This window comes from Oncorhynchus mykiss, chromosome 30 (assembly GCF_057628025.1).
Source record: "Oncorhynchus mykiss isolate SJ-2025 chromosome 30, ASM5762802v1, whole genome shotgun sequence".
Lineage (NCBI taxonomy): Eukaryota > Metazoa > Chordata > Actinopteri > Salmoniformes > Salmonidae > Oncorhynchus > Oncorhynchus mykiss.
This window is the reverse complement of record NC_143051.1, coordinates 38,477,389-38,499,421: the sequence shown is the minus strand read 5'-3', so window position 1 is coordinate 38,499,421 and position 22,033 is coordinate 38,477,389. Positions and strand designations below refer to the sequence as shown.

The following is a 22,033-nucleotide window of genomic DNA, read 5'->3' as shown; positions in this document are numbered from 1 at the left end:
GGTCTTTCCTTTCCTGTGGCAGTCCTCATGAGACCAGTTTAATCAAAGCCAGCAGCATACCACCCTGCATCCCACTGCAGGCTTGCTTCTGAAGCTAAGCAGGGTTGGTCCTGGTCAGTCCTTGGATGGGAGACCAGATGCTGCTGGAAGTGGTGTTGGAGGGCCAGTAGGAGGCACTCTTTCATCTCATCTAAAAAAAATATATATACAGTGCCTTGCGAAAGTATTCGGCCCCCTTGAACTTTGCCACATTTCAGGCTTCAAACATAAAGATATAAAACTGTATTTTTTTGTGAAGAATCAACAACAAGTGGGACACAATCATGAAGTGGAATGACATTTATTGGATATTTCAAACTTTTTTAACAAATCAAAAACTCAAAAATTGGGCGTGCAAAATTATTCAGCCCCCTTAAGTTAATACTTTGTAGCGCCACCTTTTGCTGCGATTACAGCTGTAAGTCGCTTGGGGTATGTCTCTATCAGTTTTGCACATCGAGAGACTGAAATTTTTTCCCATTCCTCCTTGCAAAACAGCTCGAGCTCAGTGAGGTTGGATGGAGAGCATTTGTGAACAGTAGTTTTCAGTTATTTCCACAGATTCTCGATTGGATTCAGGTCTGGACTTTGACTTGGCCATTCTAACACCTGGATATGTTTATTTTTGAACCATTCCATTGTAGATTTTGCTTTATGTTTTGGATCATTGTCTTGTTGGAAGAAAAATCTCCATCCCAGTCTCAGGTCTTTTGCAGACTCCATCAGGTTTTCTTCCAGAATGGTCCTGTATTTGGCTCCATCCATCTTCCCATCAATTTTAACCATCTTCCCTGTCCCTGCTGAAGAAAAGCAGGCCCAACCATGATGCTGCCACCACCATGTTTGACAGTGGGGATGGTGTGTTCAGCTGTGTTGCTTTTACGCCAAACATAACGTTTTGCATTGTTGCCAAAAAGTTCAATTTTGGTTTCATCTGACCAGAGCACCTTCTTCCACATGTTTGGTGTGTCTCCCAGGTGGCTTTAAACGACACTTTTTATGGATAGCTTTAAGAAATGGCTTTCTTCTTGCCACTCTTCCATAAAGGCCAGATTTGTGCAATATCTGACTGATCGTTGTCCTATGGACAGAGTCTCCCACCTCAGCTGTAGATCTCTGCAGTTCATCCAGAGTGATCATGGGCCTCTTGGCTGCATCTCTGATCAGTCTTCTCCTTGTATGAGCTGAAAGTTTAGAGGGACGGCCAGGTCTTGGTAGATTTGCAGTGGTCTGATACTCCTTCCATTTCAATATTTTCGCTTGCACAGTGCTCCTTGGGATGTTTAAAGCTTGGGAAATATTTTGTATCCAAATCCGGCTTTAAACTTCTTCACAACAGTATCTCGGACCTGCCTGGTGTGTTCCTTGTTCTTCATGATGCTCTCTGCGCTTTTAACGGACCTCTGAGACTATCACAGTGCATGTGCATTTATACGGAGACTTGATTACACACAGGTGGATTGTATTTATCCTCATTAGTCATTTAGGTCAACATTGAATCATTCAGAGATCCTCACTGAACTTCTGGAGAGAGTTTGCTGCACTGAAAGTAAAGGGGCTGAATAATTTTGCACGCCCAATTTTTCAGTTTTTGATTTGTTAAAAAAGTTTGAAATATCCAATAAATGTCGTTCCACTTCATGATTGTGTCCCACTTGTTGTTGATTCTTCACAAAAAAATACAGTTTTATATCTTTATGTTTGAAGCCTGAAATGTGGCAAAAGATCGCAAAGTTCAAGGGGGCCGAATACTTTTGCAAGGCACTGTATATCCCCAGGACGCTGCCCTGTGTAGGGTGCTGTCTTTCGGATGGGACGTTAAACAGGTGTCCGTCCTGACTTTCTGAGGTAATTAAAGATCCCATGGCATTTATCGTAAGAGTAGGGGTGTTAACCCTGGTGTTCTGGCTAAATTCCCAAGCTGTCCCTCATACCATCATGGTCACCTAATCATCCCCAGCTTACAATTGGCCCGTTCATCCCCCTCCTCTCCCCTATAACTATTTCCCAGGTTGTTGCTGTAAATGAGAATGTGTTCTCAGTCAACTTACCTGGTAAAATAAATAGCACTTAATGGTTTTTGCGACTGCGCTTGAAGAAACTTCCGAATTGACTGACCTTCATGTCTTAAAGTAATGATGGACTGTTGTTTCTTTTTGCTTATTTGAGCTGTTCTTTCCATAATATTGACTTTTACCAAATAGGGCTATCTTCTATATGCCACCCCACCTTGTCACAACACAATTGATTGGCTCAAACGCATTAAGACGGAAAGAAATTCCACAAATGTACTTTTAACAAGGCACACCTGTTAATTAAAATCAATTGCAGGTGACTACCTCATGAAGCTGGTTGAGAGAATGCCAAGAGTGTGAAAAGCTGTCATCAAGGCAAAGGGTGGCTACTTTGAAGAATCTCAAATATAAAATATATTTTGATTTGTTTAATACTTTTTTGTTTGCTACATGATTCCATTTGGGTTATTTCATAGTTGATGTCTTCACTATTATTCTACAATGTATACAATAGTACAAATAAAGAAAAACCCTTGAATGAGTAGGTGTGTCTAAACTTTTGACTGGTATTGTATACACAGTACATTCGGAAAGTACAGACCCCTTGACTTTTTCCACAGTTTGTTACATTACAGCCTTATTCTAAAAATATTTTTTAAATCCTCATAAATCTATACAAAACACCCCATAACAACAAAGCGAGAAAAAAAAAGGGTTTTAGAAATGTTTGCAAATTTATTTTTAAAAAAAACTGAAACATCACATTTACATTAAGTCTTCAGAGCTTTAGCTATGAGATTCGAAATTGCGCTCAGGTGCATCCTGTTTCCATTGATCATCCTTGAGATGTTTCTACAACTTTAAATATTCTGTATAGCTTAAGGGTAATGTGTCACCCAATTAATTCTCTTTTACTCATCTATTCAAAATCAAATACAAATTCACTAATTGCGTCTAACTGTAAGCCGCCCTGCACAATCAATGAACAAAAAGCATCGCCTAAGGCTAGTTCTCTCCCCAACTCATGGATAGACATTTTGGAGTGTAGCGTAAGGTCCATCCAGTATGCACAATAATACAGTCCACACTCAAAGGCGATCACTCAAATTTGTGTAATTTTGGAGTATAGGCTAGACCAATTATGTGCCAAAGACATCTTAAATCAATTTTGTTTGATGTGTTTCTGCCATGTGTAATATGCGGTAGGCTATGCATTGTATGACAGCACAATCATCATTTTAATTCAGGCTTTTCTTTCGTGCTTGGGCTCATTAGCCTAATAAGCTCTAATATGCATATGGGGTTTTGAATTAATCATCACCTTAGAAAGCGCTGTCCATTCTGTTGTTAGGTGTTGAAACAACATCCACAAACAACCATGTTTTACACTGTTTCAACCTGCTGTTGAACTTCTTTCTCCAAATTGATCATCACAGTGAGGTGAGTTCTAAAGGCATGATACTGTTTTGATGATAAGTGTTTGATGTGATTTTCAACTGCACTTGCATTGATGTCATTGTGGTTATTGGGACAATAGAACCCTGAGTACCAGGCCATTAGCGAGTTGGGAACTACCGAGGCATATCCAGAGTGTATAAAAGGAGATTACCGTGACTCAACAGCGATCACTTGGAATTTTATTGCGGTCATGACTCATGACTGCCGGTGTGGCGGTAATACGGTCACCACAACAGTCCTAGACGGGACTTTGTTTCTGCGGTAACATGGACTCTTAAAAACGTGATGATACTTTGTTGTTCCTTGCTGAAACAAGAAACTAGCAAATGACACTTTGGTTGCCTAGGCAACGCCCCACAATGTAACAGCGCACACAGAAATATAATTAATAAAATGGGCTTTAACACTGGCAATTTGACTGGTAAACTCATGGGTACACTCTCAATGGCTGCCTGGTATTGTGATGCAATACTTTCCTTGGTAATGTAGAATGTTCATTAAAATGATATTAACTGATGTGGCTCATGCAATGGAACGTATTGCATCAGTTCAGTTGAATTAACAAATCACAGCACAAACAGTGGGGTCACTTCCTGCTTTTACTTCCTGCTTTGCTCCTATGGGTACACTCGCAATGGCCGACAGTTCTTTTCATTCTATTTCTATGACAGCACATGCAGTCAGGAGCGAAAAATATATATTACGGAGACCGTGGTCATTTGGCTGGCCAATTATTATGTTAGACCAATAAACTGTATTTGTGTGTGTGTAAAGAGTCAGTTATTATATAGTCTACAGTATCTGTTAGAATGGGGGCTACCATTTTAAATTAAATTCACTGAGCATTGAACACTGGTGCTTGTCACCGTGACTGTGTGAATGTGAAATTAATCGGTGTGGATGACTGGCGTTTAGTGTAGGAGTGATTTCAGAGCCCCTCTATTCAGAGTTCCCTCTATTCCAGGCTGTCGTTACTGGGACTTGTTCCAGGCAGGGGGGGTGGGTGGGGGGGGTGACGTAAGTCACATAGCTCTAGAGACACACACCAGTCCTCTGAGTTGCATCTCCACCGTCACACATGGGCTAAACGCAAAACCAGAGCCAGCAGCAAACTGCATGCACCCCCGCCCCCAGAAAATAGGCTAAAGAATAGGCTACACAGTCACGGAAACCATTTCCATTCCTCTCTAAGACACATTTTCCTCTCCTTGTATGTACAACCTAATAACCACAGGTGTCTACTTTTTCCACCTTCCATGTCATTCTCACCTTATCTAGGCTATTTCAATAGCCAAACATGATGTATTTTCCTCAATGTGTCTGACATCAACTTCTATTCAATAGATAAACAATAAACATCATATTCATAATCTATACATTTTTATCAAAGGTGCATACTCTAGTCTGCTGCCCCATTTTCCTCCTCTAGTCCTCTCTCACGCTCTTTAAAGCAGCCATATCTGTTCCTGTCTCATTTTCTCCCACTCTTGCTCCTCAGGGCTAGTGAAGAGCGGGAAGGACCATTTCTTTTCTAAGAGGCATTTGTTGGTGAGGCTGGCAGGGACTCTCCTCCCCCCCATCAGAGATGGAGAAGACACACACACACACGTACACACACACACATCCACACACACGGACGTGCACACAAGACAAACAAACAGAGCAGACCTACCGTCAGCACATGCTCCCCTTCATGGTTCCCCTCCATCGGGGCTAAAACATCAGCGGCAGCCGAGGCAGCTGTGGCGTTAGCTGGCTTTGTCTCTCTGTTATCTCCCCTGTGTGTGTGTGTGTGTGTGTGTGTGTGTGTGTGTGTGTGTGTGTGTGTGTGTGTGTGTTTCTGTGAGCGTGTGTGTTTCTGTGAGCGTGTGTGTTTCTGTGAGCGTGTGTGTGTGTGTGTGTGTATCTGAGCTCTAACTAAGACACTGGAATAGTGGGCTGCTGTTGCCTGCTCGTCTGTGTTAATACGGAGGGAGAAAGCAGAGTGCTGCCTGTCTTAAAACAGACCTGCTCCTCTCTGACAGCCCGCTCCTTTCTCAGCAGCCAATCCCCCGCCACCATGAATATTTCATTTGCACAGCCAAGAGCGCACCCAGACGTGCACGCAGACAGAGAGGACATACACACACATACGCACACAATCACCCACAGTGGCATTCAGGGCACACACCCGCCCACACACACAGACAAACATTACCCAGAGGGCGTGGAGAATTGAAAAGGACAGACAGAGATGTACTCATTAAATGTCTTTGCCTCCTTTGATTCTGATACATTAGTGATCTTTATCACAGTCTCAAGGTCATGTACACGTCTTTCAGCACCTTTTAATCCCATAGAGACTCATGGCCACATGAGGTCGTCAAACACAGGGAAATAACAGTGTAACATCACACTTATACAATGGTGATAGAAAGAACATGGTAAATCAAGGTCTCTGTCCCAAATGGAACCCTATTCCCTATATAGTGCACTACTTTTGACCAGAGCCCTACAGAAGTAGTGCCCTCAGTAACTTCATAAGGAACAGGATGCCAAGGCCTACACCCCCTAAATAAAATAACATTTTGAACTTTTAGTCGCAATCACAGAAAGGTAGCCTACAACAAGTAATGAACGGCTAAAGACAGGACAGAACCATACATCTGATCCATTGCCTCACGAGCAATACAGTTCTGATGAAACCGGGGGCAGGGTGACACCTAATGGCCAACTCTGAATCTCACATGGAGGCAAAGCATTGGCACGCCAGCTGACACAGTATATTTTTAGATTCTAGCAGACATTCTTATCCAGAGTGAATTAAAGGAGCAATTAGGGTTAAGTGCCTTGATCAAGGACACATCGGCAGATTTTTCACCTAGTTGGCTCTGGGATTCGAACCAGCGAACTTTCAGTTTATTTATTTTAAACCGGATTTGAAGGTCAGGCTCTCCAATTATGTTCATGTACTATGTGTACTGTCAGCAAGACAGTGTCTCATTTTGACCAATATGAGTCCCAAATAGCACCCTATTCCCTATTAAGTATTGGCTCTGGTCAAAAGTAGTGCAGTATATAGAGAATAGGGTGCCATTTGGGACTCAGCCTGCAACCGGCAGTCTATTCTTCTTCGTAAGCACCATGGACTCACCACCAGCTCTGGAGACCATTATCCACCACTGCGCACGGAGAGAGACTGATCACATGGCCGACACCAAAGACTCACTCAGTCTTTTAATCTGAAAGGATTATTTACCCGATTGGATTAGTATAGTAGAGGGCTGGAAAGCTGAGACATGAAGCCAACAGGTGGGATTGACCAGTAGCCATGATCAGTTAGATTACCCCAGATCATCCATGAGAAGGCTGGGCGCCCTGGCTGGAGGTGTGCTGTGCTCCCCCTGGGGCATCATTTTACTCCTGGGTTTTTCTGGATCAAAATGGGGCTAAAGTGGTGACCATGGCGAGGGTGTGGCCTCTTAAAGGTCTGTGAGAGCCAGAAATCTTGCTTGTTTGTAGGTGACCAAATACTTATTTTCCACTATAATTTGCAAATTAATTAATTAAAAATCCTACAATGTGATTTTCTGGAGAGAAAAAAAATCTAATTTTGTCTGTCATAGTTGAAGTGTACCTATGATGAAAATTACAGGCCTCTCTCATCTTTTTAAGTGGGAGAACTTGCACAATTGGTGGCTGACTAAATACTTTTTTGCCCCACTGTAGACAAGTTGGTTTAATTTACTTGAAAGGAAGTGAGACTTTGTCATTGTGTTTCTTGGCTATTTACACTGTTTTGTTCACAAGCTAGGTTGTTTTTCAATGTTTGAGTTTCAACTGTTCGACAAGAGAAGACAATTGGGCTACTACTCAGACTCTCAATCGCACAGGCGCAAACATGACTAATGTCGCGTTACCATGGTAACCGTTCACCCTTTAAAAGGAAGGTGAAATTGTTTGTCTCATCTGTGATATTTTGGTTAAAAGAAACATTACAAAGCATGTTGATCCATTTTTGGTGTTACGTTTGTGTAATTTTAGCTGTAAAAAAAATATTTGGGCAGGTAAAAAATCTGAGTGGCTGGTAAGATTTTTACATCTACCTGCCACAGTGGCTGGTGGACAAAAAGTAAATGTTAGGCCCTGAATTGAAGGTTGTGCAATGTAACATGCTACCCGTTAGATAAAATACGGAACTGTTCCGTATTTCAGTGAAAGAATAAACGTCTTGTTTTCGAGATGATACTTTCCGGATTCGACCATATTAATGAGGCTCGTATTTCCTATTGTTATCATGTTATAACTAAGTCTATGATTTGATAGAGCAGTCTGACTGAGTATTGGTAGGTAGCAGCAGGCTCGTAAGCAGTCATTCAAACAGCACTTTAGTGTGTTTGCCAGCAGCTGTTTATGACTTCAAGCCTATCAACTCCCGAGATTAGGCTTGTGTAACCGATGTGAAATGGCTAGCTAGTTAGCGGGGTGCGTGCTAATAGCGTTTCAAACGTCACTCGCTCTGAGACTTGGAGTAGTTATTCCCCTTGCTCTGCATGGGTAACGATGCTTCGAGGGTGGCTGTTGTCGTTGTGTTCCTGGTTTGAGCCCAGGTAGGAGTGAGGAGAGGGACGGAAGCTATACTGTTACACTGGCAATCCTAAAGTGCCTATAAGAACATCCAATAGTCAAAGGTTAATGAAATACAAATGGTATAGAGAGAAATAGTCCTATAATTCCTATAATAACTACAACCTAAAACTTATTACCTGGGAATATTGAAGACTCATGTTAAAAGGAACCACCAGCTTTCATATGTTCTCATGTTCTGAGCAAGGAACTTAAACGTTAGCTTTCTTACATGGCACATATTGTACTTTTACTTTCTTCTCCAACACTATGTTTTTGCATCATTTAAACCAAATTGAACATGTTTCATTATTTATTTGAGGCTACATTGATTTTATTTATGCATTGTATTAAGTTAAAATAAGTGTTCATTCAGTATTGTTGTAATAGTCATTATTACAAATAAATACATTTTAAAAATCGGCTGATTAATCCATATCGTAATCGTTCGACCTCTAATAACAGTATTTGAATGTTTTGTTTGTTAAATGTGATAGACCATGTATAACGCCAATTTTTATAGTGTACTCTGCTACTTGAGTCATCTGTCATCTCGCTCATGCTACTTTCCACACAGACCTAGCTCCTTGCGTTCAGTCTGCATGGTCAATGCAGTACATCAAATTAAATCACATTTTATTTGTCATATGCGCCGAATACAACCTTACCGTGTAAGTAAGCATTTCAAACATTCAAATACCGTTATAGAAGGTAAAGTGTTGATGACAACATATGTTTTCACTTTGCTTCGTAATATAAATCCACTAGACTAGCGTTCTATAATGACACTATTAGTTTGTGTTTCTTACATCCGCAAACAGCTAGCTCATCTTTTCTTAGCAAGCTGGGCCTAAATTGTGCTAATTGCTAGTTAGCTAATCGCTAGCTAGCTGAGCAAACGTAACTAGCTATACAGCCTGGTAATACCAAGGATGGTGCGACCCAAATTAGCATGTTGTTTGTGCAACAATATCTTCTAAATCAAAGAGGAATACGCAAAGCATGAATGTTACCTACATGAAGTAGCTAAGAAGAAACATTCAATGTAGCCAAAGGTTATAGGGTCCCCTAGGAAACACTGACCATCACTTTGAATCCTACCCTGTCACAATAACTCCTCCCTGGCATTTTCATGTCAACCAACACAGAATGGAGAAAGACCCATTGAAATCACTTAGAATGTATGTGTTGGCACCCTAGATTCACGCACTACTCATAAAGCAAATGTCAAACTTTTATTATACAAAAACATAAAATACCTTCATTTTTTTTTTTTTAATTACAGTGATATATGATATTTTGGCATTTTCGCCCAACTTTAATTCAAGTCAATTGCTTGACTCACCAGTCAAGAACCAAGCTATATCCAGCTATTACCGTTATCTTGCATGATTTAAAATAATCTAAACTAGAAAGGTAGGTTACTTCTCTAAAATCAGCCAAATGTGTGTTTTCAACTGGATTTTTTTGATAGATGGAAGAGTAGCCTACTCTTGTTTGTTTAGCTACGCTCTTAATCTAACTAAGCAGCAATCACCTTGTCACTTAGGTGGCAAAGATTATGGTACCCATCCAAAACTGGGGCCAGGAGCACAGATTTGGCCCCATCTTTTAGTGATGCGGGAAAAAAAATAGTTAGTTATTCTTTCTGACAATATATAATTTTGACAATATCACAATATTATTTTTGCGCTAGTTTGCTGAACCTGCACGAAAACTCCTGTATTTTTCCTTCATTGTTTGTTCGCCATCTTCTTTTTAAATATGGAGCCAATTTGTTTCCATGGCTGATCAAAACTAATTTGCTCATGGCTCATGCCTAGGCAACAGAATACTTTCCTACAGCACCTTCCTTTCAGCAAGGAGTAACAAAGTTTCATCACATTGTAAAGAGCCTATGTTACCGCAGAAATGGCCTCAACCGCACAAATGCCTGGCTGTCTTGTCTTTAGTCAGATGTCCCCCACAAAAACAAATATTAAACGATTATGAAAGTAATTTTATTTTCATCCATAATCGGCAGTTCCACGATTATACGGTAATTGTGCCAGACCTAACTAAAATACACCCCTCCAGTTCTGGAGGACATGACAAATGCCTGAACTAGGTCTAGTTAGTACAACTATCATAGCCCAAAAAACATAATTTGCACAGACATGACATTTTCGACTTACGAAACATGAGGTCCAACAATCAAATCATAAAAACACTGCATTTTGTAGGGCCCTATAAAATCAGTAAAATTGTTTTGCCTGATTCCGTAATTTTCCCTAAAATTCAGTTTTCAGTTATTCCCGGTTTCCATTTCCCCCTGTTTTTTTTTATGTAGAAAAACAACTACATTTGATTTTCTAGGTCCACAACAATGCTTAAACTACATCAGGAGTTCACTTTTGAGGTCTGGGAAAAATGTGTGAAATGTAGATTTTGGGGTGTAGTAACCTTTTAATTCCAGTGAGCACCAGCAAGAGGCTGTTGTGTAGCTATGTTTTTGTATTGCACATGTGATGGAAGAGTCTGCAAAACAAATACCCACTGGATAGATGAAAATAATCATGGTATCATTATGCCTGGTAAGCATAGGCTACTTTGTAGTTAACATTTAATTGAATGCCTTTCCATATACCAGAATACTTTTCATTAGCATCATCGCTAACGGCTACACAAAGTGGTAAACGCACATACACAGAAGGGGAATTCTCATTGTCTCTTTAGAAAGTTGCAGGAATTACGAATCAATGATGCATTTTGTCCATGTCTTATGATTAACTTGGGCAAGTGAATTCATTTTCAATACATTTAGTTGATTCCCTAAGTTAAATGCATTTTTGAATATTGTACAATTCCGTTTCAATGTCGGATGCTGTGATCCCGTCCATGTTATCCGTATCGCACATTTATAGGGCCATACTTTTGTATACTGAAGGTGTCGGACTGGAACCGATGGGTTGACTGCTTTGGGGGGGGAGGGGCCTTTCTGCACTCCAGCTCACGGCTAAACCACTGTCCTCAGTCTCCTCTCAGCACCTGACCTTGGGAAAGATCCAGAGCAGGAAATGTTTCAGTCTAATTGAGTCTCGTAGACAGACAGGCTATTGTCCAGATTCCAGTATGAATGTTCAGACATGGAGAAGCTAGTATACAGACTCCTCAGACTAAGCTACCTCCTGTAAATTCATATGACTGCAGAATCAAAACTCCACAAACCAGCAAAGCTTACTAACTAACTACTGGGCTACATGGGCTCTTGAGGTTTCCTTTCATTTGATAACCTGTCCTGCTTATCCTAACACACACAGATATAGGTGAGGCCCAATGAATCAGATTGAACAATACACCTCAATGGTAGGGAGTAGAGACCAGAGACCAGACTCACCAGCCATCATTTTGGTCTGTTTCTCCTTTAGGCTCATAACCCATTGTACCTACTTCACAACCCCACTCCTACAAATCATGCATAGACTAAGCAATAAGCTCAGTGCTGTAAAAACTCTTATATAATTCTAACGACTGGAATTTAATTAGGGAGGGGGGAGAATTCTGTGGGCAAATAATAACATTTAATTTGAAAGTAAGCAAGCAAGCATAAACAAACAAAAGCGTACAAAAAGGTATTATTTTCACATTCTTGGCCGTGAGCCTTCCAAGAAAAACAGCACTTAAAGGCTTACAGTCTTAGTCCACTACAGACTGTGCTTTACTTCAACCCTACCCAAGACTATGCCTAGCATTATAGATACAGTACTGTATGAACAGAAGCACCATTGTGTCTTGTCTAGGTTCATGCGGTACAAAATGTAGGGTGAAGATGGAGGCTTTGTTGGATACGGGAGTCCAGCAATTAAGGAAGACGTCAGCTTCTTTGATAACGCCTCTACAGAGCTTTAAATGGAATAGAGCAGAGAGCCTGAACCTGCTGAACTAAGAACCTATTTCAGATCTTAGTGGGGGAAGACAGCAGGACACAAAGCCTTTTGGCACGATTCTCCTGGCACCTGAGGTACAATTCCATGACAACAGAGGTAGAGCCAAGGTCAAACGCAGGTGGTGGTAAAAGCTCAGAACCTTATGTGTGGTCAAGGGAAATGTGTGTGAATTACCTACGGTGCATTCGGAAAGTATTCATACCCCTTGACTTCTTCCACATTTTGTTACGTTACAGCCTTATTCTGAAATTGATTAAATTGTTTTTTTCCTCATCAATCTACGCACAATACCCTATAATGGCAAAACAAAAACTGGTTTCTAGAAATTGTTGATCATTTATTAAAAATAAAAAACAGAAATAACACATTTACATACAGTACCAGTCAAAAGTTTGGGCACACCTACTTATTCAAGGTTTTTCTTTATTTTTTTTCCTACGTTGTAGAATAATAGTGAAGACATAAAAAATATGAAATAACACATTTGGAAACATTTAAACAAATCAAAATATATTTTATATTTGAGATTCTTCAAAGTAGCCACCCTTTGTCTTGATGACAGCTTTGCACACTCTTGGCATTCTCTCAACCAGCTTCAAGAGGAATGTTTTTCCAATAGTCTTGAAGGAGTTCCCACATATGCTGAGCACTTGTTGGCTGCTTTTCCTTCACTCTGCAGTCCAACTCATCCCAAACCATCTCAATTGGGTTGAGGTCGGGTGATTGTGGAGGCCAGGTCATCTGATGCAGCACTCCATCACTCACCCTGCTACAAAAGCCCTTACACAGCCTGGAGGTGTGTTTTGGGTCAATGTCCTGTTGAAAAACAAATGACAGTCCAACTGAGCACACACCAGATGGTATGGCAAATCACTGCAGAATGCTGTGGTAGCCATGCTGGTTAAGTCACAGACACTGTCACCAGCAAAGCACCCCAACACCATCACACCCCCTCCTCCATGCTTCACGGTGGGAACCACACATGCGGAGATCATCCGTTCACCTACTCTGCATCTCACAAAGACACGGCGGTTGGAACCAAATATCTAAAATTTGGACTCATCAGACCAAAGGACAGATTTCTACCGGTCTAATGTCCATTGCTCGTGTTTCTTGGCCCAAGCAAGTCTCTTCTTATTATTGGTGTCCTTTAGTAGTGGTTTCTTTGCAGCAATTCGACAATGAAGGCCTGATTCACGCAGTCTCTGAACAGTTGATGTTGAGATGTGTCTGTTACTTTAACTCTGTGAAGCATTTATTTGGGCTGCAATCCGAGGTGCAGTTAACTCTAATTAACTTATCCTATGCAGCAGTCCTCATGAGAGCCAGTTTCATCATAGTGCTTGATGGTTTTTGCGACTGCACTTATAGAAACTTTCAAAGTTCTTGAAATTTTGACAGGCCTTCATGTCTAAAAGTAATTATGAACTGTTGTTTCACTTTGCTTAGTTGAGCTGTTCTTGCAATAATATGGACTTGGTCTTTTACCAAATAGGGCTATCTTCTGTATACCACCCCTACCTTGTCACAACACAACTGATTGGCTAAAATGCATTAAGAAGGAAACAAATTCCACAAATTAAACAAGGCACACCTGTTATTGAAATGCATTCCAGGTGACTAACTTATGAAGCTGGTTGAGAGAATGCCAAGACTGTGCAAAGTCGTCATCAAAGCTACTTTGAAGAATCTCAAATATAAAATATATTTTTATTTGTTTAACACTTTTTTGGTTACTAAATAATTCCATGTGTAATTTCATAGTTTTGATGTCTTCACTATTATTCTACTATGTAGAAAAAACCCTTCAATGAGTAGGTGTGTCCAAACTTTGGACTGATACTGTAAATATTCAGACCATTTACTCAGTACTTTGTTGAAGCACCTTTGCCAGCCATTACAGCCTCGAGTCTTCTTGGGTATGACGCTTCAAGCTTGGCACACCTGTATTTGAGGATTTTCTCCCATTCTTTTCTGCAGACCCTCTCAAGTTCTGTCAGGTTGGATGGGGAGCGTCGCTGCACAGCTATTTTCAGGTCTTTCCAGAGATGTTCGATCGGGTTCAAGTTCGGATTCTGGCGTGGCCACTCAAGGATATTTAAAGATTTTCCCGTAGCCACTCATGCTTTGTCTTGGCTGTGTTCTTAGGGTCGTTATCCTGTTGGAAGGTGAACCTTCACCCTAGTTTGAGGTCCTAAGCACTGTGCTGCAGGTTTTCATCAAGGATCTCTCTGTACTTTGCTCCGTTCATCTTTCCATCGATCCTAACTAGTCTCCCATTCCCTGCCGTTGATAAACATCTCCACAGCATGATTCTGTCATGCTTCACCGTAGGGATGTACCAGGTTTCCTCCAGGCGTGACGCTTGGCATTCGGGCCAAAGAGTTCAATCTTGGTTTCCTCAGATCAGAGAATCTTGTTTCTCATGGTCTGTCCTTCAGGTGCCTTTTGGCAAACTCCAAGCGGGCTGTCATGTGCCTTTTACTGAGGAGTGGCTTCCGTCTGGCCACTCTACCATAAAGGCCTGATTGGTGGAGTGCTGCAGAGTTGGTTGTCCTTCAGGAAGGTTCTCCCATCTCCACAGAGGAACTCTGGAGCTCTGTCAGAGTGACCATTGTAGAGGTCGACCGATTATGATTTTTCAACGCCGATACCGATTATTGGAGGACCAAAAAAGCATATACCGATTAATCGACAATTCCTTCGACCTCATGGCTTGGTTTTTGCTCTGACATGCACTGTGAACTGTGGGACCTTATATAGACAGGTGTGTGCCTTTCCAAATCATGTCATATCAATTAAATTTACCACAGGTGGACTCCAATCATGTTATAGAAACATTTCAAGGATGATCAATGGAAACAGAATGCACCTGAGCTCAATTTCGAGTCTCTTAGCAAAGGGTCTGAATACTTATGTCAATAAGGTATTTCTTGTTTTAAATTTTTTGTATACATTTGAAAATATTTCTAAAAACCTGTTTTTCGCTTTTTCATGATGGGGTATTGTGTGTAGATTAATGAACAAATAATTGAATAATTTTAAAATAAGGCTGTAACTTAACAAAATGTGGTTAAAGTCAAGGGACCTGAATACTTTCCGAATGCACTGTATATCGGGAAGGCAAGGGGATGTGGGTCACCATGCATGCAGCAATTGAGGGGAAATGGATATGGGAAGAGTTCGCTGGTCAGTCATAGGACCTATAGGTCTAAATGCCCAAAATAATTTGAGAGAAAATGATTCCCATATTATCTCAAACTATGGGGGATATTCTTAAATTGAGGGTGAAGGAGTTGTGAAAGCTATGGCCTGATTGAATTTCATCTCTTGAAAAGTGGTTCTAAAGCTTTCCCACCAAGTGCATAAAAATCCTGTAGGAGCATGTCCACTAATTGACTTAGAGGGGATTGGTGTACACACACACAAGCTATCATTTGTTGGGGAAAGTAAGCCAACCAAGTAATGTACTCTGAGCCTGTGTATGAATGAAAGCTATTTCTAGTTTCACTCAGGGTCGGGTGATTAATGTCTAAAACCTAGGTAGTTTAATTTGGACTTGCCGAGCACATGCAAGGTCTGTGGCCTTGACAGCACTGTCCATTTGGATGGGCATTGGCTTCAATCAGGCCACAGCTTTCACCACCCCTTCCACCTCATTTGTTAATCTATTCCTGTTGGTATCATTTTTTCCATCATTTTCCTATTTTTCTCTCTGCATTGTTGGGAAAGGACCGTAAGCATTTCACTGTTAGTTTACACCGGTTGTTTACAAATCTATATACATTGAGGCTTATAATGATTGTTTGTCAGGAGTTTCAGGGGCTCTCCACAAATGCCATAAACTGATTCAGGAGGAATCATTTGCAGTAGGAGAGGTCAGGAGGCTTACACTTAAGTGATAAGGCATTATCACTTTTATACAAAGGGTTACAAACAAATTCAAATAATGATCGATATATTTTCATTAAAAATGTTATTTTGATTTTTTTATTCATACTATTTCATCCTTCCACAAGATATAGTCCCGACACAAATCTAGGGTTGCTACCCAAGCCGGCTGGTTGTTTGTTTGTTCCATTGGTTCGGTTGCCGGCTGGTCTTTCGTTCTATTGGTTCGTTTGCCAGAGAAGGCGAACCAGTCGTTCAGTCTTTTTGTTCTGTACAAGCAAGAGATAAATGTTGTTTGTCCTAAATATTACATTGCCATACTGGCTGGCAATGTTCTTATCCCTTGCTTGCTAGCCAACTATGGCTAACTTACAGTCACGTCACGTGCAGCCAGAATAACAACAGTAGCTGCATTTGTATTTGTTTAAGCTGTTTTCTAGTGACATTTATTTGGATACTTCCATAACAATAAGCTAATGAGGTGCAATTTCGCCTGGCACAGAAAACGTGCTTTCTTGTCAAGGCACTGTTGTTCAGAGGAGCTAGCCAACAACACATCTAACACAATCACTTCAAACTGAAGCTGGAAAGACTGCAAACTAGCTTCACTTCGTTTCGTTGTACCTTTTTTCAATTGACATTTATTTGTATATATCCATAAAAAATTATGCCAGCTGATTCGTGATTTCAACTGGCTGAGAAACGCTGCCTACCTGTCTGTCTCGTTCCGACTCCCGAGCCCTACACGTTCATTACTATGGGACAGCTGGAGATCAAATTTCAATATTGAAACAATGTTGCAAATGTCGGAGAGACAGACAGCAAGGTTTATACAAATCTCTGCTGTTGAAAACGAAATGTTAGTCTAAAAGAAATGTGAGATAATGTCTACATGCTTTGTATAGTGGAGATCAAGTTTATAACTTACGAAACGTCATAGATTTAGCCGATGGTAACTAGTGGAATAGACACCGGCTGGAATGCGATATTAACCAATCAGCATTCAGGATTAGACCCACACATTGTATAATTGAGGGTTAAATATGGGAGACCAGCTAGGCCTATATGATGTCATGATGACATTCCTGGTAATACTGTATTTAAACAGTCCCAAAGGTGAACAGAGCAAATCTAATGCCCTGCTGACATAAGAACAATCACATATTCTTCAAGTCAAGATGGAAGGGGAGCAGCTCTGACAAAGAGTGAAGCTGGGCTTCATTAAACATGTCCTTTTCAAGCAGGCATTTGTCTGAGGTCTCCTGTGTCAGTCAAGCCACTGATTGACTAGAGGCAGCCTTGAGTGGAAAGATGCAAGCAGGGCAGCAAAGGGTCAGGTTACTCCACCCTCTCAACCTCCCCAACACACACACTTCCTAAGACATCATTATGATAAGACTGCAATTGGATGAGGAGGAATGGCAAGTATACTTACCTTCTAGTAAGTGACAGCTAAGGAAGGACTGAGGAATGTAAGAAAGGATGGGAAAGCACATATAAAGGTGCACTTGATTCTTAGCCTGAGTACCAGTTTGTTTGTGCTATGATGCCAAGTCATTGTCACTCATAGCCATCCCAAACATGTTATGCTTGACAAGGAGAGCAATGCAGCAGGCGAGAGCACAAACAGATCTGGGACCAGGCTACCAACTCTAATCTCACTTTAGAGAGCACTGCCACTGTGGACAGAAGAAATAAGTAGAGTATATAGGTTTTGGGCCATGTTGCTCTTTTACCTCTTCAACACTTATCTTTCTCTCACCAAAATGAAAGACCCACCCAACAAAACAGGAAGTACAGTAAGCCCGCTCACCAGTACAATTACCCGCTCACTAGTCCAACTAGGCTGTCATATCAGTATAATTTTAACAGTCAAAACTAAAGTAATATTTGACTTGCAACTCAGTCAGAGAAAAGTCAACTTTACTAGCTAGCTAGCTACTTACATAAACATTGTCTTAGAGGACAGTCAATGAGGAGTTCATGATCCGCTCATCCTCCTCACAAGCGTCATAGCGACAGAAACAGAAAGCCACGAGTGTCTTGTTGACATTAGCTAGCAACTTGGCTAGCATCCCCCAAAGCAGAAGCTACATCTGACACAGTATTAGAAAACTAAATAAAATAACTGTTGCTCTGCATAAGTGCGGTTGTCAAAACATTTTTAAATCGTATTTTCACACCATGTGTTTTAATACAAAAGCTATTCAATCCAGCACAGAGACCGGACAAAAGCATCTTTCTCCATCTCTGCATTTGCTAAGTCGCAAAAAAGGTAATTATGGGCGACCTGATATATACATATTACGTTATCGATGACTTACTGTCCTCAAAAGGGGTCTTTCCTGTTCACTGTTTTCTTCCATTTCACCTGTCGCCTCAGCAAATGTGATAGACCGGTGACACTTCAATATACTCAAGGAAAATGTGACGGTCTGGTAAAGGTTTCGCCACAGTAGGTACTCAGCGTACGTTAGGGAGACGCCCTTCGACACGATTGACAGCCTTTCGCACCACTAGCCGATAAATGACTGGTGTCCATAGCCAATTAAATCTAAGGAATGCCAGATGGACGGTGCGTATCCATGTCCTCTCCTCGAGCGAGCTTTGTGACAAAGCAAGCGAGTGGCAACATGGTCTTGAACAGGTCCTGAGCAGACAGCAGGGATGCAAATTATATTCTAAATAGATACGTCAAAAAGGGGACGTAGTAAATCAACATACAGTCGAGGCATTTGTAGAATAATGAAACCACATTTGTAGAATATTGAAATGTGTAGAATATATTTAGTAAACCACAGAGCAGAGAACAGTGCTTTGAAAGCAAAAACACAAAAGAGAGCATGCTGCACTCTTCATCTTCCATGACAGTCAGTGACAATCACTAGCTAATTGTCAACCTAAAGTAGAGAAGATTTTGATTTCATTCGTTTTCTGTAGGCTTGCCTTGAAAGTCGGCTACTCTTAAACAGGGTTTATCAACCTATTTCCAAGTTCACTGAGGCCCCTATGCCAGGGGTTCTAGGCCCCTGCAATTAAGAATCACTCTTAGGGTGCGTTCGTAAATTCACTCTGGCTACTATCTACTCCGATTTCAGAGCACTCTTGTCTGAGTGTAACTGATAAACTTATGAACTGGACAATCTGACAAGGCTCTGAATTAACACCCAGAGCACCCAGAGCACACTCTGAGCGCACTCTGACCCTCCAGATTGAATTTACGAACGGACCCCTAATCTCAAAACCAGGATAGGATAGGTCAAATTTCCATAGCAGCCCGCAGAGATCATCATCATTTTCCAATTATAACCAGAGTTATAAATGTAAGTTAACTAATTACACAATTTGGAACAAAATCACTGTGACTGATTATGAAATGTTGCATTACTCTCCAGGAGACGAAATGTACTATGAAGCACTATGATTTTAAAATATAGCCCATGAAAAAAATATGATGAAATAAGGTAAAGCCTCTGAGCCTGATCAGTGACAGGGACAGAATGCATTTTCTCATTCTAACCAGCAAGTGGCAGTCCAGTATTACTCAATTTTGCCCTAGCCTGGGATATAACATATAGATTATGTTATATTTACTCAACATATATCATTAACTATATAAGGAATAGAAGGGCAAATTAAGTTATTGATTAAAACTACCTAGACATTGCCAGATCTTCTTAATTCATGCATTGTAAAAGGTTAGTATCCTGTGACAAGGTTGGGCTCATTTCCATTTTAATAAACTACATTCAATTCTAGAAATGCATTTGTTTATTGAATGGAACATGTATTGAAATTGATTTTAAATCATGTTTTTTTCTATTCTTGAATTGGAATTCCAATTCCAAAATGCACTAAAACGCAATCATCCCCAACCCTGTTATGTTTGGCCTGATCAACAAGCTATTCCATTCAATTTGAAGCCCCCGGATTTCTCTCTGTCTTTTAAACCCCAACACCATCTTTCAGACCAAAGATATACCCATAGTCATTCTGAACATTACAACAAGAATCAAACAAAGGTTCAACAAGCCCAAACCCTGCCTTCTGCAGTGTTCGTGGGAGACTATAAATAAGGCTCCCCCAAAAAGGCATAATCACACGGCAGAGCTGAAATAGAACGGTGAGGTGGGAGATCAAACTATCACCTCTTAATTGTGCCCTGATTCTTAACAGGCTGAGAGCCCATTAACGCACAGTGAAATGCCGTCTGCCTTACTTAAAACATGCACCGTGCTGAATGCAGCTAGGAGAGATCAATCTGAAATATCATGCACGACATGAAAGCTGCGTATGCCTCCCCACCTGCACTGGACGATACTAACACTAACAGATGCAAATTGCTACATTATAATGCATGAAGAAGACAAGAGTTTTCACTCTTAAAGCACCAAAATGGAGAGAAAGGGGTAGTGATTTCACAGTTTAAAAATGGGAAGTGTCTAGCCCTTGAGGTTGACGTCTTGTAGTGACATCAATATCAAGGAACCCTCTTGTAAAAGCGGTAAGGGGGGGACTGGCTGCAGTTGTGTTTTGGTAGCGCAGCTAATGTCATAATATTGTGAGGCAATCTGGTCAGACTCAACTGAACCCTAGAAATGCATGCAGGTTAATGAAGGTTATCCAATCAGTAGGCTTTTCACGTAGGCTTTTACTGATGTCCTCAACCACACAAACAGCTGAAATCCTTTCCATACGATGCAATAGATTTGAGTGTTTAACGTGACACTGGCCACCACACTGATGAGTATTGAACAGGTCAGGTTTTGTGACAGGAGGCTGCAGAAATCAAGTGTCTCTAGTCTCTTTTCCTACAGATTTACAGGATGTTGTTTTTTTCTAGTGGTCATGCTCTCCCAGGCACTCGGAGAGAAGGGGTTAGGGAATGTGAAATTCCCAACTCTGTCGGAAGCGCTCCTCCAAATTGCCAATGCATTGATTTTGACCACAGACCTGTTCCACTCGGCCGCCTCCTGACTCCACTTGGCCCTAACCCCCCTCCCAACCAAACCATGTCTGCAGTCTTGTGGGAGCTTTAGTGCCCCTGAACCCTGGTTGGCTCCACTGAGACCCACAGCATGGGGAGGTAGAGCGGGAGGGGGGGTATGGAGAGACCCATCCAGTCTAGTTCACCCAAATGGACACAGCGGTGGGTAGGGGATGTGGTCTGGAGATATAGGGGGGCAAGGAATGGGGGGGGGGGGTCCTACGATCCAACAGCAGAGGTGCGTCCTAGCACCCCCTGGGAAGAGCGCTGGGGATTTGAAATCAATGCACTGTTAAGTGCAGCATAGCAGCGGGACACTGCCTCTTGTTCTGACATTAGTCATGCGCCACAGAGTGGGGCCCTATCAGGGTCCAAGGAGGATGGAGTAGGCTACCATGCAGACCCTGCAAGCGGCAGCGCCTCTCTGTTTCTTGAGTGTCTCTGCTAACACTCAACGCCCTACTCAGGAAACGTAGGGTCTTGCTAAGTTGAGACTCAACTCACACATAGGCCTAACACATAAGGGTCCTGTGAGCGTTTCACCCCGTGCCGCAAACACGGTCCACGCCTTTCCCTGGCGGTTGAGGAAAAGATTCAATGAGCAAATATTTTGTTTACAGTACATTCATTCTGAGGGTTGCTAGAAAGAACGCTTTGTCATCATTATGAAAATCAAATGCCCCCCAATGAAAACACATTTAAATGTAAAGGAAAGTCAAAGGAGAAGTTGCTGGAACATCATTGTATTAAATCAGGGGTGTCAAACTCATTTTGCCCTGCGGGCAGCATTCGGTCTTCACCAAGGTCCGGAGGCCAGCACTGAAAATGTGTTATATTTCCTCGCTGTCAAAATGTGCCAAAACATTTTCCTCTATCCACCGATTTTGGAATTTTTCATCCTCTCTAGCTTTCGTTTCGGTGATTGTTAGCGAGCTGAACAGAGTGAAGAGACTGTATAAACATCCCTTATCATTTCTACCGTTTCAATTTGGTTTTAGTCATTTCAATTTAGATTGATGTCGGGGTTTTTTTCTAAAACATCAGCCATAGGATTTTGCACATCGTCATAATGAATGTATCCACCATTACAGCCCCGCAAACATTGTAACATC

General features: G+C 41.3%; 1 protein-coding gene across 11 annotated transcripts in view; it reads right to left on the bottom strand.

Moving 5' to 3' along the window:
- Positions 1 to 18,579, bottom strand: part of LOC110513167 (sodium bicarbonate cotransporter 3) — a 74,912-nt gene extending 56,333 nt beyond the window's left edge. For 4 of the 11 annotated variants that reach the window (XR_016493670.1, XR_016493671.1, XM_036970626.2 and 1 more), the window contains exon 1: positions 18,259 to 18,579. Coding sequence is in view for 7 of the 11 variants with exons in the window: in XM_036970626.2 (XP_036826521.1) it covers positions 18,259 to 18,300 (42 nt within the window). In the remaining 4 variants the exon portion in view is untranslated. Of the gene's footprint in view, positions 1 to 5,184; positions 5,532 to 18,258 lie in introns of those variants that run through there. The other 7 variants (XM_036970627.2, XM_090228223.1, XM_036970620.2 and 4 more) reach the window with 3 other exon arrangements.
- Between the last annotated feature and the right edge of the window lie 3,454 nt (positions 18,580 to 22,033).